Raw genomic sequence first — 26,378 nt, 5'->3', positions numbered from 1 at the left:
GCTGATCTAATTTATTCATGTTATACAGACAAGTGGAAAAGTTTGCTTTTAGTACCAAGATTTTAAAATTACCTGGACCACTTAAAGACCACTTATGTCGCGACGGAGGGAAGACAGGGCCACTCAATATGAGTGATCAGCAAGCTTCGTTTATTGATTCACACAGTGGCCTTTTATGTTCTAACATAATTAGCTCATACATATTACAAAAGTTAAGCTCATGATTGGTTAGTTCTTAGAAAGATCAACTCCACCCTTGGTTCCTTCTTTACAGTTACTTTCATCCTCTTTTCCCATGCCTGAGCAGCTGCAACCTCTCTGTTATCTTACAACAATTATAGTCAAGGACGAGGTGTCTTTACCAGCCCAGTAGTTACGGGGGCTGAATCCGATGTTTCTCAAGCTTTTGCTCGGCCAGCTGGATCATGTCTACGTGACCCTTCTCAGCTAGCCATTCTCCCACAATTCCCCCGTTTTTATTTTGAATGACACAGGCTTGGTTAAACATTCGTAACACAAGGGTTTTCATACAAGACAACACACAACTCACACAAAGCAATGCTATTAGTACAATGATTAAGACTAGCAATCCCGTCTGTAAAAGGTTTCTCAGCCATCCGGACAGACCCAACCAGTCTCCAAGAGCACCCCTATAAGGCACGTAGTAAATGGGGAGCGGGGTGTTGCTAGGCTTGCACAAAAGCTGGTCGTGTTGAGTGATCGAGCTAAAGTTATCCACACATTTTCTCGTGGGTCAAACATCTCGCTATATGGGATGGCTCTTATGCTTACAACTAAGGCAACTACTATAAAGCTTTCTATACCTAAATTAACCATTTTCTCTGTTTCAACTTCTAAGCAAATAGCATGCACATAATACCTAGGGGTTACAGACCCCACAGACTGTACAATTAATTTCTGTCTTTGCGACCTCATGGTTCACACTCAGGCACAGCGGTCTCAGTCCGTTGGTTTATGGTGATTAGTCGGGTCACCTTCAGCGGTGACTTCAGGATGGTCGATGGCAGGCCTTACCCAACGGCTGGGAACCCAGATGATACCTTGTCCCCTCTGGTCCATCGTAGAAGGGGTGATTTGCGAGCAAGGGTCAATCCTCCTACTCCCGCAACCGTGGCGCTGATCGCGTAGGTCGGCCATTGAGCCGGCCACTTATGCGTGCTGATTATGGAGATGTCAGCGCCAGTGTCTAGAAGAGCAACAAATGATATAGTTAGGTTGGCGTATTGCACAGCAACCGGGCGTTGTGGCCTTTGGCGCAAGCCGACAGTTAGTAGGGCCATTTGTCCTGTAGATCCAAAGGCTCCTTGCCCTCGTGGCTGCTCTTGCAGTGGTGGAAGGGCTCCCGCAAGATGTGGTAAGGGAATTAATTGCGCCACCTTGGTGCCTTTAGCGATGAAGAGCGGTGGGAATAACGTGTGGGCCATGATCTGGATCTCACCGTGGTAATCCTTATCAATCAGTCCCACCAACACATTAAGTCCCAGCATGGTGGCCGATGAACGGCCTATAAGTAGTGCTCCGACAGCTTGTCCATTGATACAGATTGGTCCCTGTGTGCCGGTAGCAATGCTGACAGGCTTTGAGTCCAACAGGGTACAATCTACTGCTGTTGCCAGGTCCAAGCCGAGGCTTCCGCTTGTGGCTGGTCTGAGCTGAAGGGATTGAGTGCTGCCGGATATGCAGCCGCTTTTTGTGTCGGCGCGGGGCGGCTCTTCCCGCTGAATCGTCCGTTTCCCGGTTTGGAAGCGCGACATGCAGTCTCATTGTGGTTGTCTGACCGGCAGTTTCTGCACCATACTGAGCCGGCGTCGCAGTTCCGTCTGATGTGTCCAGCAGCGCCGCAACGGTAGCATCGTGGGCGAGGTGATCCAGTAGCATTTAATCGTTGAACGGAGGCTTGCAAAGGAGCAAGGGCTGCAAGAACTTGACTCTGCGTAGCCTGCGCGTGTTCCTTTAAACTATTCCCTAGTTCCTTTACTGCCTCAACTAACATTGCCTGTGGCCCTACCGGTACCTGAGCCATCCTTTCTAGTCCTTCCTCGATAGTCCATGTCCCTGGCAATGTAGCCAAGATGTTGCGTGTGGCCGGATTACTATTTTGTATAGCACACTGCTTTAGTATAGTGCCTCTGAGATAATCGGGCACCCCGGCTGCCTGTATGGCGTCTGCTACTCGATCTATAAATAGGCCAAATGGTTCCTCCCTTCCCTGCTTAATACCCATATATGAAGGCACACCTCCAGGTTCCTTAAGACGATCAAAAGCCTGTCTTGCCAATGTCATTGATTCTTTTACTTTATCCGGTCCCATAAGTGCCTGTGCTTCTGGCCGCAGATACAGTCCCACCCCCAATAGCTCATCAAGGGTGACTCCGTGTAACGGATCTCCCGGTTGCCTTACTGTGGCAACTGATTGCTGACAAGCAGCCTGCCAATGCGCATTAAACAACAGCTGCTGGTGTTGTGTCAAAATCAACTTCATAATACTACGTACATCCCCCGGGAGTAACATATTGGTGCCCCAGATAAAGTCTAGCATTTGCCTTGTGGGCTCTCCTTTGATCCCTGAGTCACTCACCGTGGATCGCAACTGAGTTAATAACTTCCAATCTAGGTTCTGAATTGTGGCAGTTATTCGCCCTTGGTCATTTAGCTGGTAAGTTACCGGGAACGCCTCATGTACAATGCTCGAGGCAAATTCTCTATCTCCGGAGGCCATCGCCTCCTCTGCAATTTGCTGCCACATCCTCTGTCTTTCTGTGATAATACTCTGCCCCTCCGTGGAAGGATTATGGCTCATTCCTTTCCCTGCATAACTTTCTTCTGACTTCTCTCCTTTTTCTGTTTCCATCGGGGGGGCCGATGGGTCCTCACTATCTCCAGGTGACTCAGGAGGAGATGGAACAAAGACCGAGTGCTCCCACGTTCCCGCTACCCCTTCAGGGACGACTATAGTGCGAACCGAGGGAGGCAACGGGCAACCCGAGGGAGGGGGACCTGGCTTTTGTTGCGAGGCAGTTGCACCCGTCCCAGTTAATCCCCCTAACCTTTCAGACGCAGCAGCAGCAGCTCTCTGCTCTGCTTTATGCATCACCAGAGCGTTCGTAACTGCACGCCAAGGCTTCATCAGTTTCTTGGCTAACTTCTCATCATTTATTACTTCATCAAATATTTTATCCCCATATCTCCGCCACTCCTCTTCCTCAAAAACTGTATCGGGATTGGCAAAGAATCCTCTAGCTGCCCCATAAGCTAATAAATCTGGTAATTCCTTTTTACAATGTAAACCTTCTATGCTCCGCTTTTCTAAAAAGCATTTGAGCAAATCATACGCCGCTTGTCTATTCATACCTTCGTCAGCGCGCTGTTGCAGCCTTCCAGACTTCGGCGGCGCGTAGCCGGCAGGACACTCTCTATAGGTGCTCCAGGGCGCGGGGACCTTTTCCTTTAATCCCTTTCGCTCTCGGGCGCGGGGACCTTTTCCTTTAATCCCTTTCGCCTCCTGCGCTGCTTACAGGACCAGCACTGAGACTCCGTTGACCGTGGCTCGCAGGTTCAGCCCTCTGTAGGGTCCCTGTTTCGGGCGCCATTTGTCGCGACGGAGGGAAGACAGGGCCACTCAATATGAGTGATCAGCAAGCTTCGTTTATTGATTCACACAGTGGCCTTTTATGTTCTAACATAATTAGCTCATACATATTACAAAAGTTAAGCTCATGATTGGTTAGTTCTTAGAAAGATCAACTCCACCCTTGGTTCCTTCTTTACAGTTACTTTCATCCTCTTTTCCCATGCCTGAGCAGCTGCAACCTCTCTGTTATCTTACAACAATTATAGTCAAGGACGAGGTGTCTTTACCAGCCCAGTAGTTACGGGGGCTGAATCCGATGTTTCTCAAGCTTTTGCTCGGCCAGCTGGATCATGTCTACGTGACCCTTCTCAGCTAGCCATTCTCCCACACACTTAAAAGGAAGTAATGATGGTATATGTAGTTAAAAGAAAAGAATGTAAATTGATACTTCAAAATCTTAAGTAGACATTGTTGATTTTTATCCTTAGATAAAATAATAAAAGAGCATTTAGTAACCAAGTTTCCATGGTTCATAAAGAAAGAGAAGGTGAGCTGTTGCTTTCATCATTGTGAATAGTGCTATCAATTACTGATATTTGTCACTTAGGATCAAAAAAAAGAGGGATCATTCTCAAGGAGCTTGGAGTCATAGAAATTCAGTATCAGAGTATTCTTTGAAAGCAGCACAAAGTACTTAATAGCATAAGAATTTTAAAAGGTATATGTGACATTAAGATGCATTTGGCCTATTAATTTGAAAAGTTGCTTGATAAAGTTATGTTGAACCTGGAATGTTTCTGACCTGGGCTGAGAGCTCTCCAGAGGCTGTGAAGCTCAGACTACTACATTAGTTGGCAGGAAAATGATTCTCATAGTTATAACTAGATTTCCATGGAAGTCAATAAGAATTTAGAGGAAAAAAGACTGGTGAACCCCAAATTGATCATATAATGGTACACCATACAAAACTACCATTGATTTTGAGGGAGAAGGCTTGGAGTGTTTGTGTTTTCTTTAGGATCATACTGTTGAATACAGATGATTATTTGCTAAGGGCAGTGGGAGCAGAAAGTGATTTTTAAAAATATTTTTTGCTATGCAGAGGTTTAAATTAAACTTGACTGCTGTGGTTTTGTACTTTTTAATTTTAATCAAGATGAAGTGTAGCTGGAAAATGTTGACTTTGTATGGCGGGTTTTTTTTCAATGGAGGGTTGATAGCCTGTGACTTTATAAAGATTATAGTTCTCTCCTGAGACTAATTATCCTCTTGTTGTAAATTGATCAAACTAAATACAATATTTGGAATGATAATTCCAATTCTGTATGTATATTCAAAGAGGTTTAAAAGATAACAATAATAAAATACTTAATTGAAATTTATGTTAGAATTATTCTAGAAAAAAGCCACACGTAAAATTCCTAAGTTGTTGGTCATGTACTACCTGAGTTAAGGTGTCTGTGCAAGCTGTTTGGCTGGAATGTGACTTAAAAGAAGCACAACCATATGAAACAGGTTTTTTTCTTGCCAGCAAAAAGAATTGGTTCTCGTGTGCTTTGCGTATATATTTCAGCCTTAAAGCCTGGAATATTTTTAAATGCAGACATTTTTGTCCCTGCAAAAAATTCAGTGGGGTCCTATTAGGAGGGTGTTCAAAGTTTGTTCATGTCAAATAATTATGTATCACTTTTCCTAATGAACATCTCAGCCTTGCTAGGGAATTGCTTACCTTGAAGATATGGGGAAAAAAAATGATTGGCTAGTGCCATGGGAACAAAATAAATTTGACTGTCTTCTTTCTATAAAACCACTGCAGCAATTCACCAGATCTTAATCTAGTGGTAGGAAATAGTTCACCCTCAGTGTCCAGTCAGCCTCTTAAATGCAGAAATTGTGCTATTCTGGGCCAAAATTGCCAGTCTTCTCTTATCCAGAAACATTTTAAACCACTTAGTTTTGGAGTCTTTTCTCCCTTTTGAACTCTGTTCAACCATATCTGGGGCAGATGTTATTGGAGAAGGAAATATTAAACAGATCAATCGCCTTGTCACTAATTTTAGGCATAATAACTCGAGTGAGTTGCATTGATTTTATTTAGTTGTTGTTTCAGTACTGTATTGATCTTAAGAAAGCTGGGTTTATAGCTATGCTATGATTTAAAAATACAGTTTTCATTAGACTACCGTGAAGTGCTTTTGCCATATCTGTCCCAATAATTTTGCCCATTTGTCAAGTTTACCTATAAAAGCTTTCCCATCTAATGAATCTTCCGCTCTTGAAGAATTTGATTTCATAATTTTTAGAGCCAAAAATATTTGACACAGCAAGTCATAATTCTTGAATTATTAATTTTTTTTAATGATCTCTGTTTTGTAAACAATTTAAAACACACATTCCTTAATAGATGTGGAAATGTTTCTTAGGTGAAATAAGGGTTTTATCAAGTAGATGCTGCTTAAAGTGTTCTGGAAGGTTTTAATTTTGTGAATAAGGATCTCTGAATAGTGTTTTGTTTTATTAAATACATAAATGAATTTAGGAAAGGTCTGCATGGCTTAAAAAATTGTGAAAATGTCAAATTCTTATGGTTCATCCACAATCTATGCTCTCCTTTAATGTACAGTGATTACTTTCCTTCAAATGTAAAATACTTATTCTATTTCAGACTATACATTTACTTGTGTGTCCTTTCATGTACAGTGATTACTTTATTTCAAATGTAAAATATTTCTTCTATTTCAGACTATACATTTAATTCTGCGTCAGGTGTCCACTTCCTGTTTGTGTGCATTTGTGCATGTATTTGTATGTATGTATTTACGTGGTCATTTAAATCAAAAACATTCTTTACATATAGACATATTTATGCATGTGCAAGAACATAATGTGATGTTAAAAATAGCTTAAAGGTGCCAAAATCCCAGCAGCTGGTTCAGCTGTAATGGCTTGATTTCCCTTGGTGTGCCCAGGAAAGTTTTCTCTTTCTAGTATTGATTTGCTGATCTTCTTGCTTCTATCAGAACTTCAGATCTTTCCATGTCACTCTTAAATTATTCTGTTTGTATCAGATTTTTCAGTCCGTATGTAAGATTATTTTTCACTTGATTTCAGTGGAGCTTAGCTGATTTACTGAAGGAGATAATTTGATCTTTAAATTTGAAGTACTTCAGGATAGCGCTGAGCTAGAAAATCCACGTTTTCAAAAATAGACTCAGCAATTGTCTCAAGTACTGATCTATGGAAATGCATCCCTTTTGTCTTTCTTAAAATGGTATCCGCCTGCCATCCTTAATTTTGACAATGGATGGCTGGTGTTCTGCAAGAACACGTACCTTTAAACATGATGGATTTTATGCCAGGGTCCATATTGAGAGGCAGGTTACTGGGACGGAGGCCTACTTGTGCAGTAAAATAACGTTTTAGTGGAAGAGCGTGGGATGTGCTGCATGACATTGAGCATCATAGGCTTTAGGTGCTGAGGCACTGGGAGGCACGAGAAGGGATTTGGGGAGTTTTTCCTATGTAGAAAAAGACCCAGAGACAATAAAAAGCCGAAAATTGAAACATCTTCATAAGAAATAGAATAGCCACTAACAACTTCTGTCTCTTTGGATGTGTGTTCTTTTGGGCTGTTTATTTGTGGTCTAAAGGCTGTATTTTTTAACAAGCAAGGTGGTAGAAAAACAATGTCATAAAAATGAGGATGTTTTACTGTTGGAGTGAAGGCAGATGGTAGGATTATCTTTTCTTAATTTCCAATTTGTCAATTTCTGATTTATTTTGTTTTTATTTTATTATTTTATTTTGTTAAATGCTTTCCGTTTAATTTGATGTACATGGATAGCAAAAAATATTGGATATTAGAGATAGTAGAAGAGTTGTATGAACCAAAATTCCCAGGAAACATGTGATGACACCTCATTTGATGGCTAGCTGTGGCTCCAGCTTGGCCTAAATGAACAAGCAGGAGTAGATGGGACAGTGGTTCAGCCTCTCTGCTTGTACTCTGCTGCATCACTTCAGTAGTCACAGAGGGCAGATGAACCCAATTTAAGTTCCTGAGGTAATTCCCATGTATTGTCTGTATTAAATCAAATGCTTGCTATGCTGTAAATTTCTCATTTTCTCTGCTGCATAGAGAAGACTAAATTTAATGGACTTTTTTTTTTTTTCCCCTCCTTGAATTCTCAATAGCATAATTTGTGGTTTTTTTAAAAAAAAATCTTTTCTTGCTGTGCATTTGTGCGTCACAACCACGAGCTTTAGCGTATTTGGTTTGGCCAATGATAGACACTCAGCATTTAAACTATAGATTTTTATGCTGATGAACTTTAAGGCTTAGGAGAAAAGTGGAGATCTGGGACCTGAGAGTTAAGAACTCCTCCTTCATGTGCCGAAAAATTGCCCTCACCACATCAAGGATATATTAGTACCCAGGCATGAAATTCATATCCTTTAGCTGTTCAATGGGTGCTGATTAGTTCTGGGTAAAAGGAGTAACCTGCTACTTACCAGTGGTTCCTTCTTATAGTGCTGTCTGTCTTGTGAATCCCCATCCTGATTCAGCTAAGATACCTGATGTCACCTTATTTTAATTTCACAGGAAGATAAAATGTGGCATGGGAATTAATTGTGAAGACCACATTATTTTTAGCAGAAATGTAAATAAAATGACATAGCAAAGAACCAGTCAAACCTGGAACTGCTGAGACAGGTATAAGGATGCAGCAATTCAATCCTCTTCGTGAACTACTACTGCAATGTCCCCCTGCCGATACAGCATGCCTCCTTCATATACTCTGTAGAATCTGAATTATCTTTTTTCAAGCTTCATGTTGCTCCCTTAAGCATCATTTCAACAACACACAAGAACTGACTCAGTGAATTGTCTCATACGATTATAGTTAATTGCATCCTTTTCTGGGTCAGAGGGTGACTCTTTTTCTGTGGCTGAAAATGGATAAAAAGTAAAATTTCTTAAACTTTCTATTGTTGCAACAAGCAAAAGCAGATCTAGTTTGATTGCTAAAACATACACAGTTAAATTAAAAGCAGTATTATACCATTGCATTTCACCAAAATGCTTGCTTAGGTGGAAACACATTGTAAATATTTTTCTCTTAATTGATGCAGATTCTCAGTGACTGTTGCCAACTCATGTTTTTATCTTTTGGCTAAAGCCCCAACTTATTTACATTTGAAAGAGACCAGTATGTATGTCCAGTTCACAGTAGTCTTATTTGCACTGCATTGCTTGCTATGACATACATCCTCTGCACAGAGCAAGTACTATGTAGAAAACAATAGTTTGGTAGCACTTCGTGCACTACAGATCGCATGGCTACTGGGAGTTCTTTAAAATTGTTGTAAAATAATACCCAGTTTTTATGGTGGTTTAAGCTCAGTGAATGGCGTAGAAATTTCTCAGTAATTTTAAGTTAATTATTTTTCATCATTAATGTCCCACTTTTTTTTTTTTTCCTTTGGAAAATGTTTGATTTTCCTTTTGTTGTTCTAGTCTTAGTAATATAACTAGGAGTAGCCCTGTAAGTGTTAGAAGGAAGGAAATTAAAACCTAACTTCGCCCTAACCTTTGGGGGTTCTCTCCTATTACTGTTAGTGATGATTTAGACTATATATTTCTAGATCTAATTCAGATTTCTTTTGAAGTCTGATTAGATATACTTTAAATATAGTCCAAAATATATTACTTTGCTCCATTCAATTAAGGTTGACTTTAAAATAGTGTTATAAGTTTTTCACAGAGTAACTCTCCGGCTTGCAAAGGTGAGTGGAGGTGCCAGACAGGACACTCAAGCCTGTAATGTTTTGTCTGTCTTTGCAAGTTTGTAAGTAGAACTATACATTTACGGAGAGAATTCGGGACTATTTGCTTAAAAGAAAAAGAATATTGCTGTTTAGTAGGTGGTTTATAGTGAGAAATGTGTGTCTTTTATAGGGGCTGCAGACTTGTGGTGTAGGAACCTTAAGGAAATTTTTTAAAGCACGTTAATACAATGTATTGCATGATTCCTAAAGAAAATGTTTAGCATCCGCTGTCTTTTTTTTTTTTTTTTTTTTTTTTTTTTTTTTCATCTCAGTAACTGGGCTTTGTACGGATAATTTTAACAAACCACTAATTAAATGACTTCCACTTTCCGGCCTCAGCAGAGGTGATTTAATGATTCAGCCATCTCAAAGTTTTGAAAGAAGTTTGTGAAGTATTTGGAAAGTGAGGTAGATTTGGTTTCACCTGTTGAGCTTTGCTGGATCCCTAAAGTACACAAGTGTTTGCTGAATCTGTTATCTGGTTGAGCTGTGGTATCGGCATCACCCCTGGGATGGATGCATTTGCTGCAGCGTGGTTGATAGCTTGGTTGGTTATTCTCCTTCGCTAGCCCCTAATCAGGATTCTCATTGTTCCGTGCCTTGTTTTCCCCTTTCCTTACTTGCCAAATGCCTTATTTCTCTGGTTAATCAATTATTCCGAAGAACACTCAGTAGGATCACTACTTCTTACAGAAAGTAAAATGAGATATTATCAGTTAAGTTAAATGTAGTAAGTATAATTGGGAATAGAACCACACACCTGCCTGGCTTGTCAGGTTTAAAGTTTACGTCATGATTATGTCGTGTCTTGGCTGTTAGTATGTCAAAGTATAGTTACTTATATTTTCCAGAAATGAGTCTACAAATTTATGAATTTAAATCCTGACCTTGTGGGAATTTGGAATGACACGCATGGGGAATTTGTATTTTGAGAAATAATTATGGATTCCAAGTCATGCAGCTGTTGAGCATTAAGTTCATTAAAAGATGACTCCTCTGAAAATCCAGCTGCGTTCAGAAATATTGAAATATATTTTTTTGGATAAAAGCATACGACTTCTCAATAGTATGCATAGTTAGCTGTAGCTTTAAGAAGGATTCATGCAAAGTACACCTCTATGACCTAGAGCCAGATCTCTAAGATAGTTCTGAGCATAAAAGTTATTAAATGTGCTGGGCAGATGCATTACTTAGATTGCCTGCCTGTGACTGACAGACCAATATTCTATTTGATATCATCGGATTGGGTAAATTACATTTTTACATCCTTTCTTTTCCAAGACAAGTATTAATGTGAAATCTGCTGACTGTCAAACTTGCTTTCTTGTCCAAACCTATTAACACTTAGTTTTGACTAAAATAAAAAGGAAAAAATCGAATAGGTATTGAAATATAAAGTATGGATGAATAATAATAATAATAAAAAAAAATGAAAAATTAATCCTGCGCAGAATTTTGTGGGCACTGTCTTAGGAATACGTGTCCTGAATGTTCATGCATTTTGTGCAAAGTGGAAAAACTTTTACAGAGGGGATTTAAATTTCTATACTTTTCCTTCCATGACCCCAAATATACCAAAAATTCCAGGATTAGAGCACCCCTTTGAAAAGATGCATGTATGTGTGTATTGGATCTGCCCTCTTTAAGAAAAATGCCAAACCTAGATCTTCCACATCCTCAGTGAGATGCAACAGGACAGCATTGGGGTCCATATTGAAGAAAATATGTGTCTCTTGCTCTGGTTTTGTGCAAGATTGTTTTTTCTTGACTCTTAATCCAGAATCTGCACCTAATGAGCACATAGTTGACACGCTTGGCCTTTTGCTTTCTGTCTAAGCCTTTTCCTCTTAAGGGAGCAGTAAACAGTACTGGGCTGTTTTACATCATTTACCTCTCCCTAGAGCCTTTGTAAAGGAGGTATCATTTATATCTTTTGCTTCTGTGCGCATGTATGGGTTTATTAATGTATTGTAGGGATAAATACTAAGTATTTGTCATTTATTTTGCTTTGCCACATTTCCTGGTACTTTATTCAGCTAGCAGACGCCTTTAGGATTGGGAAGCCTTTGATGTTGGGGGAATGCTACAACGATGTTCTCCATGGTTATAGCTACATTTGCCAGCTCCCAGAGTTGAAATCTCAGGCTGGGTCATAGATTTCATGCAGCTGAATGAGAATTTCACTGTTTGTTAATTCAAGGCTCCACACAGGACTGATGAACCTGGTGCATAGTCTCCTTAAATCACCAGGCAGACAAATTAATTACTTCCCTTCTCCTCCTTTTGGTCTTACAATTTTGTTTTGTTTTATACATCACTTTGTCATCACTTATCCTGTCAGTGTGCACTTGATGTGATTAGCCAGCACTGCTGACTGATGTCTGGGGGCAGGGGATGTGGTCAACTCCTGACTGACATTGCACATACTGATACAGTCCTCAAAGAATAGACCATCTGCCTGAGTCTATTCTGGTTTTCCTGGTCTTTCCTTGGATAGATTTGCTGCCTTCTTTTTGTTTCAGGATGTGCAACATTTTAGTCCTTACCAGATGAGGTTTTTAAAACATTTGTTGATAGTTCTCCAGATGCATAAACTTTGTTCAATTTTTCCAATCCATCAGCATGCAGTGTTTTCCCATTTTAGTGCTTAATCCAGAAAGAATCTGGAGAAAGTGCAACCAGGCATTAATTCTGATGTAATTTTATGCATCAATTACCATATTCAGCAAAATATTTTGCATCATGATAATCTCAAGCAGGAACATAAACATTCTAAATTCACATTCGTAGTGTTGAGGTGGGAGAAGTGAAGAGCTATCTCTTTCTTACTCCACGTATATTTTTTTTTTTTGTTATTCTATTTTTAGCATGAAATGTCCTGTGAAGGTTTAGTTGAATCAATATAAAAATAATTGCTATTATGATTAATGTGCCTATATTCTATCCAGTAAAATAAAAAGGATCATAAATCTAGAAAATAACAAGTCTCTCTGTTTCTCATAAAGCATGTTTCCAGTCCTAAAAATACCTTGGCAATGTACATAGACTGCACTTAAGGTACAGAAAACACAGCCAAACAAATTTTGTAAATACCATTTATCAAACTATTGCGTTAAATAGAATTTTGAATGATAACATATTGACAGTTGACATGGATTTTTTTCGCAACGATTAAAGTAAGGAATAACAGATTTATATAAAATTTCCATCTGCAAACCACTCTCCTGTGTTTAAAAGACAGAGCGGTCTCTGGCCCGGAAAGTAAGAGCATAGCATTGTTTTACTGGCTGTATTGTTTGCGGGAGTATGCTTTCTGCTCTAAATATTTTAAACTGTGATGCTATTCAAGGACAGATGTAAAATCATGCAGATCCTTTCAAACTTCTTCAGAGAATATTTTAAATACTTTCTTACCACAGCTTTCAAAATAAAGTCTTGGAAGTGAGGTCTTATCATTGTTACCTGCTGTAGAAGGAATAAATCCTTAGTCCTACTTTACGGATATTGGCTGTTGTCAGGAGGAGAATGCTCAGTAAATTCTACAATTTCCATTGACATGCATGTTCTGTTCTCTGTTATTAGGTCTTGACATGCTTTCCAAATGGCTTTCACTTGGATATCTGAAGCAAAGGGGAAAAAACCTAGTACTCTCAGGAGAAAATCTAGGCTCCTTTTTGTGGCTGCCATCATTGGTAGATAAAGTATCTGGGAATGTTCAGCAGTCCATTTGACTAAGTGGTGGCTCCCATCCAAAATGTCTGAGTCTTTCATTGTTGAAATTATAGCCTGGAAATAGCATGTGATTTATATGACCTGTACAGCATAACCCTGTAATTGCAAGATTGCAGGTCCAACTTGGGATTTTTCATGGCTATGGTTGCTTTTTATTTAAAAACACATTTTGTTCTGACACGTTTTGACTGTACAGATCTTTATATCTGTCAGATGACTAACACATGGTCTGTGAGGTTAAGGTAGGAAGCTTTTCCTGTCTAGCCTCTCCTTCTCTGTGTGTATGGAGTTGAACGCATACAATTTATCATTGATATCACAAGTTTGTTTTGTCTTCTAATTCATTGTTTGTCTTTATTACACCATTTGCAGTGTAACTACAGACATTACTGTTTACAAAATGCAATGTGTACATTTATGCTTGACACGTCACCTAAGTGAAGCTAGTCTAGTAGTTTGGCTGAAACACTGTATTTTTATTTCGGAAATTTCCCTAAATATTTAAAATTTTTGGTCTTATCAAGACTCACTAAAGATGATCGAAGGACAGTTAAAATAGATCAGAATGAAAGATATTCTGCCATTTCTTCTCTACTTTGGGAAGGTGAAAGTATGGCAAAGAAAGGGAAGATGCTGGTTTAGGGATGCTATTTCAACATGACAAGCATTGCGAAATATCTGGAGTCATGGCTGGGATTCTGACGTGTGATGCTAATAGTAACTTGAATGAATTATGACCTGGTTTGTGAAAACAGTTTTAGAGTAAGTCTTGGTATCAAGCAGTCTGAAACTTGTTTTGTTGCAGAAGCAACATGGAACAAAATGTGAAGTTAACCAAGAATTACAGGATATTTTTTTGACATTTAAATACAGTAAATGGCCCCAGTACTTTGAGGCAAATTACTTTTTGCAACTTGCACATCAATGCAGCTGTTCAGAGAACATTATCAGTAATAGATGACATTTGGAATGTGCACAAAAACAGGATGCCAGGAGATAACAGTAAGGACTAACAGTCTGGTTACAGCGGAAAAGACTTCTGATTGCTGCTTTACTTTTTAGTGTCTATCAAAAGATATAGCAAAGTACTAATAATTTATTTTTCTGACAAAGGAAGCACATGCTTTTCTTTTGTATGCACAGTTCACTGCCAAATTTTGGAGGTAGTCTTTGCCAAAAGTTATAGGCTGTTGGGCAGAGATTCAGAGTGAAAAGCAACGCATGTGTTTTGATACTTCAAATATTTGGGGATTTGTCCTTTTTTTAATATAATTCAGAATTCTGGTCTGTGTAATTTCAGAGTAACATAGCATAACTTCTGTTGTTTAATTATATATCGTCTGAGGGAAATGATCAGCAAATCCCCTTTGTCCGTTGCTGAACAACAATACTGAATCAAGTCATCAAAAGAAAACATGTAACAGTTTATCTACAGAGAAATATGTTTTATTGGAATAATTTCAAAGAACTTTGCATTATTGCATAAAATACTTATAAAAAATTACTAAGAAAATGTTTATTTTGCAATATTAAATTGTTACCATTTTAGGGTATGACCCCCAATCTCACTGAAAATCTCCCTTGACTTTGAAATACTCACTCAGGTCCACATTCATGGAAGCATCAATGAGAAGGAAATATTCCTGTTAAAAATAGGAATTGATTAGCAGATGATGAGGTAGGGTCACCTTCTGTTCCAGATGTTCTTAGAGGAAGGATGTCCCATGTCCTCTCTTACAAGTTCCAAGAAGTGTTATCTTCAACTTTTTTTATGATGATCTTTAACTTCTTCAGTGTTTCACTAAAATATTATTTATTGACTTTTATTTTTTTCTGAAAAATAGTTAGTTAGTTTATAGATAAAAGTTATCTACTCTCAGAAATCAAAGAAGTTTAAGCTTTACTCAGAGCCTTTTTTATTTTCTCATAAGAACCCTTAGGAGCCACATACGAAGTATCTGTACCTTACATTGCTGTACTGAGCTTTAACAGGGGGAAACACTTTTCAATAACATGGGAAAATAGCTTGGTTTAAATTAGGATATACTCCTGGAATAAAAAGGTAAATTCACTATCATGGGTAGATCAATGGTTCCTGAAGAAATAGTGTTAATTGCCCCAAAAATGTCAGTCAGGTCCTCTGAATTAGATCCTACTCCCGACTTCTCTTTATCTTGCTGAATGACTTTTAGGAAATAATTAAAGATTAATGATGATGTGATTAGAGTTCTGTGCCGGTAGAGTAAGAATACCCTGAACTGCCTGTGCAAACTGTCCCGTGCCTATATTTGCATTATTAAGTGAGCTATTTACTGATTTACTCCACGCTGCTTATAAACAGCACAGTGTCCCTGCTAATGTAACCAGGCCATTACAAGGCTGAAGATATTTCATGTCCTGCCAGCTTCAGACGTTGGTAGAATTTGTGTTGCTGCCTGCAGCTGATGTAGTAGGATAGTGGATGGTGTTTGGTTATGTTTCTGATGTTTTGAAGACACATGGGTGTACATTATGGTTTTATTATACATCTACTGATCGTGATAAATTGCTACCAAGATTTGCTTAACAAGATATAAGAGAATGTGAACTCACTTCTATTTCATCTGTTCCAAAGATGGAGCCAGTATTGCATTGCCTCCTGCCCTTACAAAAGTCTCACCTTCCAAACCCGGAAACACTGGTGATAATGTTTGCATGGAATTTGTGAATTTAAAATAATATTTTAGAAAGTACTGAAATATCCTAACATGAAAATTATTATACTTCTGGAGATCACTTTGTTCTAAGACCGTACCAGGACAGAGGCAAGAAGAAAATATTATCTAGTACCTGTTTTGTAGGAACTTATCTCACAGTATATTGAACAAGCACAGCATGGTGGAAATGTGTTTAATATGTGAATCAAGCCAGTAAAACTGCCTCAGGGATATCTGTTTCCTGATTGAAAGATACTGTAGTAGCTTCTTCAAAACAGCTGATATATATTTTATATGTCTGTAGATTGTACTTGCAAACCTCTTTTAAAAATTAAATATATTGGCCAAAAAGTTCTGTAACAACAAATACTCAATGCACTGCTACTGAGAGAATTCAGGAGACAGCCTATTAATATTAAAGCAAACCTGAGTGATATGACTCCACAGCGAGCAGCATAAATGTATTCCTTAGTCATCTCCTGCCCTTCTCCTTTCATAGCTATGCCATTTATGTTTTAAGACAGATGTTGACAATTCTGGGATGCAAATGTGCAAGGATCTAAACTGTGCTTAATGCAGCATTTCATCCCATGCCACTGGTAAAGCAGAAAAAGTGAAATTGTGGAGCAGAATGTAACCAGTATGACCCTTCACTCTTCTAGTGATAGAGGAGCTTGGTTTTTTGAAAGTCAGAAATGCATTTTATATTTAGATTATTTTTATTTACATGTTTGGTCACATGCAGCATGCTCTTTTCATTTCTGTCACCTTGCTTTAATAGAGCTCTCACTGGGTTGTTTTTTTTTTTTTAAACCTAACCTGCAGCTGGCAGCAGCACCAGCTTCTTTTCACCATTCTGTTCACAAATGTTAGACAAATGAAAAGAAGGAGCTTCAGGCTAACTTATACCTAACTAGGTGTTCTACTTTGTTGATCCCACAAACCATCCCCAGGGCACTCAGCCATCTCTACCAAAAGAAAAGATCAAAGAATTGTCAGGTTTCTTCTCTAGATAATCCTGCATGGCATAGGCAATTACCCTTAATTTCAGATATAATTTCTGTAAAATGGGATTCTGTATTTAATATGCTGCTATGCTTTTAATTAGAATATCTGACACGGAAAGAATTAGAAATGGCATTTGCTTTCCCATAACGACATCCTGTTGAAATGTCAGAAAGAGGTAATGGAAAATTAAAACAGTCAAATATTTTTGTGTATGATCTTGCCATCATGAGCTGTCTAGAGGAAAAAGAAAATAAATGGCCCTGACCCCTTATAATCCAAAAGCAAAAAACACCCTGGAAAAAAAAGCATACTTGGTCCAGTACAGTGATTCATTGTTGAAACATAAAAATCAACTGTTTCTCAGTGATGAGAGATAGAGACTTTTTTTTACCCACGGACTATTTAAGACATGCATAGAAAAGACTGCGTGTACCAACATTTGATATTGCACCCTAACCTTCCAAACAATTAGTAATTCATGAAGTTGCTTTATTTTTTCTAAAACCAGTTCTTTTGTCTTTGGATACATATTTGCAAACTCTGGCAGAATATTAATATTCAGGTGCGTGTTTTAGCAAATGCAAAAAGTTTCCAAATATCAGTTATTTCGGATAAAAAAAAAGAGCTTTGGTTTAAGGAGCGAAGCAAGTTCCCAAGTATTAAAGTATCAAGGTACTATAATCTTGCTTTTACAATGCAGATCTGTTTCCAGTGTACTCTTCTCTCTTTTTTTTATTTTATTTATATTTATCTATATTTATTTTATTTACATGTGGGAATGGTATGAAGCTGTGTCAGGGGAAGTTCAGATTGGGCATTTTATTTTATTTGTACATGGAGGTGGTAGCAGAGACTAGCTGCTTTACAAGTCATAGTGAAGACTCTGAATTCCACCTGGCAAACAGAAGGAATGAGGATAGCTCCCGAATGACTGTTCAACATGAATGAATTACAGCATTCTGAGCAGGCATCACTCTCCAAGTGATTCTAATTGTGAGAACTGGACAGTAAATAAATCTCACCTTAGCTGAGAGCTTTAGAGCAAAACTTATTGTGACTCGCAGACATGCAATTCGAAATACAGGCTAAAAGGGATGAAAAACAAGTCCCACATCTTTAAATGTAGTGCAAATAGATTTGGAGGTGATGCACAGCAATAGTAGAGGCTACTTGCAACAAACTTCATGGAGAGCAGGAGACTTGGGTAGCAGTGGTGTGTATTTGCCTGAAGCTATTGGTGTTGTCATCTGGCAAATGTTAGATAGCTGATAAAGTACAGATAGTGGCATTGCATTTCATAGAATCATAGAAGGGCTTGGGTTGGAAAGGACCTTAAAGATCACCTAGTTCCAGTCCCCTGCCATGGGCAGGGACACCTCCACTAGACCAGGTTGCTCAAAGCCCCATCCACCCTGGCCTTGAACACCTCCAGGGATGGGGCATCCACAACTTCTCTGGTCAATCTTGTTCCAGTGCCTCACCACCCTCATAGTGAAAAATTTCTTCCTGATATCTAATCTAAATCTCCCCTCTTTCAGTTTAAAACCGTTACCCCTCATCCTATCGCTACACTCCCTGATAAAAAGTCCCTCCCCGGATTTCCTGTAGGCCCCCTTTAGGTACTGGAAGGGGCTATAAGGTCTCCCCAGAGCCTTCTTTTCTTCAGGCTGAACAATCCCAATTCTCTCAGCCTGTCTTCATAGGAGAGGTGCTCTAGCCCCCTGATCATCTTCATGGCCCTCCTTCGGACTTGCTCCAACAGGTTTTACACAATTTCAGTTTTACACAGTGGGACCATATGGGGCAAAACTGCAGAGCATACTTATTGTGCCTCACACATAAGGAGTTGCTTATTTGCTAGAGTGGAGACTATCCAAAAGTCAGGCTGTTGCTGTGCATAATTGTCATATATATGTCATATATATATGTATCATAATTGCATCCTGGCCTGTATCAGGAATAGCGTGGCCAGCAGGAGCAGGGCAGTGATGGTGCCTCTGTACTGGGCGCTGGTGAGGCCCCACCTCGAGTGCTGTGTTCAGTTCTGGGCCCCTCACTACAGGCAGGACATTGAGCTGCTGGAGCGTGTCCAGAGGAGAGCCACCAAGCTGGTGAGGGGTCTAGAGAACAAGTCATAGGAGGAGAGGCTGAGGGAACTGGGCATGTTTAGTTTGGAGAAGAGGAGGCTGAAGGGAGACCTCATTGCCCTCTACAACTCCCTGAAAGGAGGTTGTAGAGAGGTGGGTGTTGGCCTCTTCTCCCAAGGGAATAATGACAGGACCAGAGGAAATGGTCTGAAGTTCTGGCCGGGGAGGTTTAGATTAGATATTAGGAAGAATTACTTTGCTGAGAGAGTGGTCAGGCACTGGAACAGCCTGCCCAGGGAGGTGGTGGAGTCGCCATCCCTGGAGGTATTTAAGGAATGTGTAGACGTGGCACTTCAGGGCGTGCTCTAGTGCCAGAAATTGTTGGTTTGTGTCTGTTTGTGGGTGGGTGTGGGGTGTGGTTGTGGGTGTTTTGTGTGGTTTTTGGTTTTGGTGTTTGGCTCTTTTTTTGTTTTTGTGGTGGGTTTTTTTTTTTGGTTTTGGGGTGTTTTGTTTTTTTTTTTTCTGGTTGGGCTCAATGATCTCAAAGGTTCCTTCCAACCAAGAAGATTCTGTGATTCTGTAATTATATGCACAAAGATGAAGGCATACTAACAAAACCTGTCTTTCTCAGGAGGGAGCTCTTTGTACCCAGCTATATTTCCTGACTCTGCCCTTCCTTTTCTCTATGCGCTTCCCTGGAGCACAAGTTATTCCAGGTTAGTCCTTGGAAGAAGTTGTGGACACAGCACTTCTCAACTAAACAGCAAAAGTGTGTGCTGGTTTCTCTAGAAGACTGTGTTGGTGTCAGAGTTTCCCCTGCGTGCCTGGGCATTCATGAAAATAGTCTGCTTCTAAATAGTTGTACGTGTGACCTGTGGCACCCAACACAAAACTCTTGCTAAAAGCTGAAATAGAAGATTTTTGTGTGTTGCTTAGCAGCTCCTTCATCTCAGCTGGACTACCTGAAATTCAGGAGAAAAAATAGCAGTGTCTAGTATTAAAAGGGATAGATATACAGAGGAAAACAAATGTATACCACTGAGGGAAGCCTGCTTTTATATGACTTTATCTGTAGTGTAAGAGTGTAGGGCAGGGGGACAGGTTACAGGAAAAAAAAAAAAAACCCAAAGCAACAAAACAGAACATTAAAGGTCTAAATACGTCTAAGCTTAAAGCAGCTTAGTCTGTGATGTGTTTGCTGCGTTACTCAGTTTGTTTGTCAGCTTCTGGCTGTTGCGTTTGCCTCCTAAACACAGCGCAAGCAGAGGTGTTGGAGGGCATTTCTGGGCACGGAGAGGCGGAAGCCTGGGCATGGTGAAGGTGGACTTTTCCCAGAAATTTGGATCTAGAACGACAATGGTGCTTTCTGAGTTTAGATCCAGACAGATCTGAAAAAGGTGCAGTTCATATATGCATCATCAGTACTAAAATACACTGATGAGCAGAGTCCTTCAGCAGTTTGGCACACTTGATCACTGAAAAACTGTGGGGAAAAGAGACCCAAACATCCTCAATATATCAAAGCAAACTCATCCTCTTACAAAAAGTAGCAGTGTCTTCACTGGCCGTAAAGGGGCCAGTTTTTAAGGTCTTATCTGAAAAACGATGCATAGTAGAGTGCAGGAAACTCAATTTATCTGTCTCAGAAAGATGAAGGGCTGAGCCAAATGTGCTGGGATTAAAGCAGTTGCAGTGTTTCATGCTGTATAAAACATTTTTCATCATCGTGAAATATAAAGCTAATATCCAAAGCAAAGCGGGTAGCAATACATTGTGATATCAGATAAGTCCAGATATTTGAATTTGGTCTGTTGCTGTCTTCTGATTTCTCTCCTAAGGGTGCAGCGAACTGCTTTGCTTTAACAGGAGGTGGAAAACAGTTCATCTTGGCAATTGGCCCTGACGCTCCTGCTGAGCAGAATCCAGGTTTTTTTGTTGTTCTTGGGGTTGTTGGTTTTTTTTTTTAAATAGGATGTCCGTAAGAGAGAAATGTTCCAGTGATGAGCAGGGGGCTCAGCATGATTTGATTTGTGCTATTCATCAAGGGGTGCAGAGCCAAAATGTATCTTGTATACAACAAATAACTGCTGTCAGACCTCAGATAAAATGTATGAATTGAAGTTGATTGCTGGGAATAATTTTCTGAGAGAGAAAGTGATTTTCTTCCTTTGAACATACTTTGTGTCCTCGTGCTTTCAAAGGCTAGCAGGCAAACTAAACTTGTTTTGTACTGATGATGTCTACATTGAATAGTTTGCTCAGCCTGGGTTGAGATCTTGATGCTGTTTCAAAGAGGTAATACTAGTGTTTCAACTTATGAAACATAAACGTAAGAGTATTAAAGCACTCATTTGTATGGGCAGAGATCAAGATAGCCTGACTTCAAGCAATGAAACCTGAAAATCTCTGCCTTTTATGTCGGTCACATAATTTTGCCCTTATATAAGCAGAATATATGATAAATCAGATAAATGTTAAACCCCATAACTTCTGATTTACAATGATGATAAACCCCTATAAATGGACCCAGGAGTAGTTTGACACATTTAGCAATGCCTATAAACTGTGACTCTTGCCTCATGTGCTGTCTATTGTATATGCTAAATGAAGAGGGGATATTATGAAAAATACAATATGAAGCTGTATAATTAATGGTTGTAATAAAATGAGTTTGCAGAAAAGGAAGGACCTAAAAGTGCAACTGTAGAAGTGCTTATATTGAGCTTTTAAGCGTATAGTTTGTGTTTTTCTTTTCAAGCCTTTGTCCAAGTTTTACAGTAGGGAGATGGAAATTAAAATAAGCAAATAAGTAAATCTGTTGCACCTTCCTGCCATTATGCATTGATATTGTAGAGAGAAGGAGAAAGGAGAAGGAAGGAGACTAGAATTTTACTAACTTTTATCTCAATAAAATTCTCTAACAATATTAAAAGAAAGCACCATTTGCGTCATGGTTATTGTTTTCTAAGAACTCTAAGGTAGTCATATCTGTCTGTATTTTTTCTCCCTCTCTCCTCCTCCTCTGGAGAGGTGATGTGCTCAGACTGTCATGTAGAGGTTTCTGCTTTTGTCATAATGTATAAGTGTGTCTCTTCAGATGTTTGGTGATGACTTTGGCCGGTTACCAGCCTTTGATTCAGGAGAATAAATGACCAAAGTGAAGTTATTTCAGAAGTTAGGAATAGAGAGGAATATATACGCCTCTAGCCAGTGAGCAAGGTGTTTTTTCCTTGCAGATTCCAAAGGCACACTGGGAAGCAGATGCTACAGCTTCTCCTATGTGTTTTTATATCAGTGGAAGATCTTTAGGCAACTTAAATATAGGGTTACTGTCAATATTCATATAATGAATTCAGCTTCTGTTAAGCCTGATCTCACATATTAAAAATAAAATCAGAACTTAAAATATATGAATGTTATGGCAGTATAAGAGGAAAGGGGAAGAAGAATGACCAGGGACTGACTGACAATTCTATTTAGGAATGAGGCTTTTTATTTTCAGTATGGAAACTCTGGGAGGAATATGTTAACAAATCTGACAAGTTGTCATTGAGAGTTCTCACTTTTTTGGCTGACACTGATTGACACTGTACTCACATTTGGTACAATTTCTTGAGTGTAGGTACCAGGACAGTAAGAATGGACTGCATGGGAAGTGACAACAGGATTCCCACCCGTGTGGCAACCACTGACAGCGCTTTTCTGCACCTGAATTTAGGGTGAACTGAAACTACTGGTGCAAATGAGCTAAAAGATTTAATAAATTAAGAATTAAATACTAGAGTAACTTGGCTTAATGATATGATTACTCCAGCTAACTGTTTGTGCTACAAGCTTTCCGAGATGTTAAAATACATTAAAATACCTAGTTAATTTGAATATAATGGTATTCTTTTGCTAAATCTAAAAGGCCATGTCTAATTAAAATCATTATTCTATATAATTTTAATAGCGGCTATTAAAGACATGTTTACAGACACTTAATTAATTCCTTAAATTTTATTGGTTTTTAAACAGGAAATTTCCAGCACCTTTTCCATTCAAGTATTTTATAACAAATAAAATGTTTGAAATAAAAACTGTGTAAAACTCCAGTTAGTTTAACTTTTGTGGTTGTTCTTTGAAGGATGCTTAATAGGAAAACAAGAAGCATCATCTTGAATCCTTTTCTAAGACTTAGAAGTCAGAATTTCTGTCCTGATTCAACATGCATTTGTAACCTAAAAATCTCACTGATTAATCTGATTTTGAATAGCCCCTTTCAAGCAAATTTACAGAATATGTACCTGATCAGACCATTCATTTTGAAACATTTAATTCACAATCCCCATCAAATCAGACTTTATTATACTTCACATACTTTTACTGGTATATTTCACATTCTGCTATAGAAAATTTATCCCTATTAATCAGGATGCAAAGCTGTATTTGTCAGTGACATGTTATTTGCTAAGTAACATAAACACTCAAATTGTAAGCAAGAAGTTGTCATCTGCCTCTGACAAGTTCCTACTTATTATGCTCTTGATAATTGTAACCTTTAATGCTTGCTCTCATTTCTAAAAATGCTAAGTGCAGATTAAATCATGACTGTTTTGCCTACATTCTGGTAACCCTGGAGTTTGGGGTTTTTCTGCTAGTAGACTGGATAATGAGACAGCATTGGTAAATCCTGTTAAACCTACCTAAATCTCCAAAACAGAGTCCATCTTCTAACTTAAAATATTTTCATCAAGTTTTATTTTTGAACCATATTCTTTTGCCAGGCTACTTCGGCACAAAATGTGGAAATTGTGACAACCATCTAATAAATGTGTGCCCTTTCAAGGGGGTAAGCATTCAATTCTTCATGTTCTGGGTTACTGCAGGGTCTTCTCAAAGCAACATGTGTAGAAGTTACTTGCAAAGTGTTAATGTATTAATAAAAGTATTTTTTATAGTAGCTTATGCTTGGCCAAAGGAACATAAATGAGTAAAAGTGTAAGGATTACAACTTTGGTTCTGAAATATGGATAGAGCCTGTTACTTAAGCCAACCATGGCGAGGCTGAGGGAGAGTGGAGGGTAATGAAGCTAGTTAGTCAAAACAAAGTGATGACTTTAATTCCTGGATTAATTAAGTGCAATCCCTAATTAAGCAGTGCCTTTGTCACATCTGTTAGGCCGTCACCTCAAGAGGTGATGCTGCTCTTTTATACGAAACCAATCACATCTACAGTGTGGTGACAGCACAATGTAGCTCTTTAGATGCAAGCCTGGTGAGCAATAGATGTGCTGGGTGTGCTTCATCTCTTTGGTTTCTATTTGGTTTATCTTTGTTCATCTTGTATCTGCTACCCAGTTCCCTTTGTGCAGAGCCAGAAACTTTCTGTATTTCTGCAGTGGTTAGTACAATAAGGTGCTGCTCTGTGATGAGCTATATCATTTTCATAAAAGAACAAAAAGTAATTGACTGTGAGACTTACGAGAACAACACTTGCTCTCCCTCCCCACACCCAGCCCTTTGCAAATCACATTTGATGAGGCAGACTCTGGGTTGTCTCACTCAAAGTAACATCCCAATTCCTTTTTGTTGCGATACAGAGCTGTGGGCACCCATGTCAAACAGCTGGAAAAGATTTATTGTTTCTGCAGCGATGTGTATTGGTGCATGGTAGATAGCAATGGTGAAACATGTGAATTGATGTTATATCTTCTCCTTATTTTGGATTTGTGTAAAGGAGGTGTCATGGTTTAGGTCCTCAAACCACGACAGGAGGTTTCAAATGGAATTTTAGTTTCTTTGCGTTTGTTTGAGTAAGGAGGGTTTTTTCAAGAAAAACGTAGAGCTTCTACTTTTGGAAATAAAGCTTCCACTGTTTCAGTGGGACGTGGACCTAAATTTGAATGGATGTTCTGGATGTAATTATCCTTTTTTCTCTAACGCTAGCTTGTTCTTTCATACAATATTCAAGAAAGCTATTGCTATTCAGTAATAAATATGCATTCCTGAAATGTGATGGACTAGGTTTCTGTAGATATGTTTGCAGTTCATTAGCACAGGAGAAGTTGGTTTTGGTGTGCTTTTAAATTCTTCTTAGTGTAAGCATGTTACATCCAGCACTTGAAGATCTACTTATTGAATACTTATGTTTCTGAAGAGTTTTGAAATGTTTTCACATTGCAAAGAAATCTTTACCCTTGACTGTCAATTATGGGATAATATGGGTGAGGAGGTGTAGAAAGAATTACCAGACCACTGAAAATTCATTTTACCGAAGTTTATTATTTTCCCTGAAAACAAGAAGAAATAAATTTAAAACTCTTACATGAAAAAGAATATTGAGTTGGTAAAATGCTATCAGGGAGCTAACCTTCTAAAGTTTTTCATTATGTGCAGTTTTGAATTATGCAATTTAGCGCAAAGACCCCATGAATTTGGTCATCAAGGTCGAGTGATGAGATCTTTGCCCTATTACTTAGTTGTTACAATGATTTACTGAAAATGATATTGAGCTATGCAGTAGCCAGTGTTACCAGGTAAGGATTAGAGGATTTTTTCTTTGCTATTTTACCCCAGAATATCCAATTTAAATTGCTTTCAGTTTCTAGAGTGTTTTGGAAGGTTTCTATGTGCAATCCTGTTTCTGTGAAAGCAGGTTTTAATGCAAGGTCATAGCCTTTTAGAATTCTATAAGAGATGATATTGTGCCATGATGCATCTGTCTTGTCTTCTTATCTGTGTCTTTGCTGGTGACTTGAAGGTGGTGTTATCCATGTATAAAATAAAACCAGTATGATCAAATATTTAAAAGGTCCCTTAATATTTCAGTAACTCTCAGTAATAAAGCTTTATTTTTCCACCCCCACCCTCCCCCCCCCCAGAACAAAAGCCTCAAAAACAAGCTCCTGTCAGGAAACAAGCTTTGTGGTATTCATGCAGAAGAGGTAAGTAATGTTCCTCTCTATTCTGAATCTAACATACCCCAAAAAAGCTTGCATAGTAGTATTTTCTACTGAGGTTCTGGCATAGGTTATATATTATATGTATATTGTGAATGTTCCTAAAGCGCTCTCATCCTAACTTATTTCTGTGACTTCACTAGAAGCAACTTGAATGCATTAGAAACAAGCTGCAAACTCAAGTTTTAGACAATCAAAATAAAGTTTGTGCATGCTTATGAAAAGTATATATAGCTCTGTAGATGTATATTATACATCTGTAACACGTATAAAACTGATTTCCTTTCCCTGATCTCCCTGCTGAGAATAAGACAGGAATAGCTGAATACCTTTTAAAAAATAATTTATAGAGACAGGAAAGATTTATAGTTGTTAATTTCTAGAATGTTTCATTACTTCAAGGTAAAAAGGGTCACTTTGAAAAATACAGGGAAAGGAATCTTCCTTCTACTGAGGAGTGAGCTAGCAAAGATATTGATGATACAAAAGCCCT

At 38.7% G+C, this 26,378-nt stretch overlaps 1 protein-coding gene across 1 annotated transcript in view; it reads left to right on the top strand.

The window, feature by feature from the left end:
- LUZP2 (leucine zipper protein 2) overlaps nucleotides 1-26,378 on the top strand; it is a 200,778-nt gene that overhangs the window by 106,554 nt on the left and 67,846 nt on the right. Inside the window, exon 6 of the mRNA XM_074148768.1 lies at nucleotides 25,808-25,870. Coding sequence (XP_074004869.1) covers nucleotides 25,808-25,870 — 63 coding nt within the window. The remainder of the gene's footprint in view (nucleotides 1-25,807; nucleotides 25,871-26,378) is intronic.

This window comes from Numenius arquata, chromosome 6, assembly GCF_964106895.1.
Source record: "Numenius arquata chromosome 6, bNumArq3.hap1.1, whole genome shotgun sequence".
In the NCBI taxonomy this organism is placed as follows: domain Eukaryota; kingdom Metazoa; phylum Chordata; class Aves; order Charadriiformes; family Scolopacidae; genus Numenius; species Numenius arquata.
The sequence above is the reverse complement of the archived record's forward strand: the minus strand, read 5'-3'. Positions and strand labels throughout refer to the sequence as shown.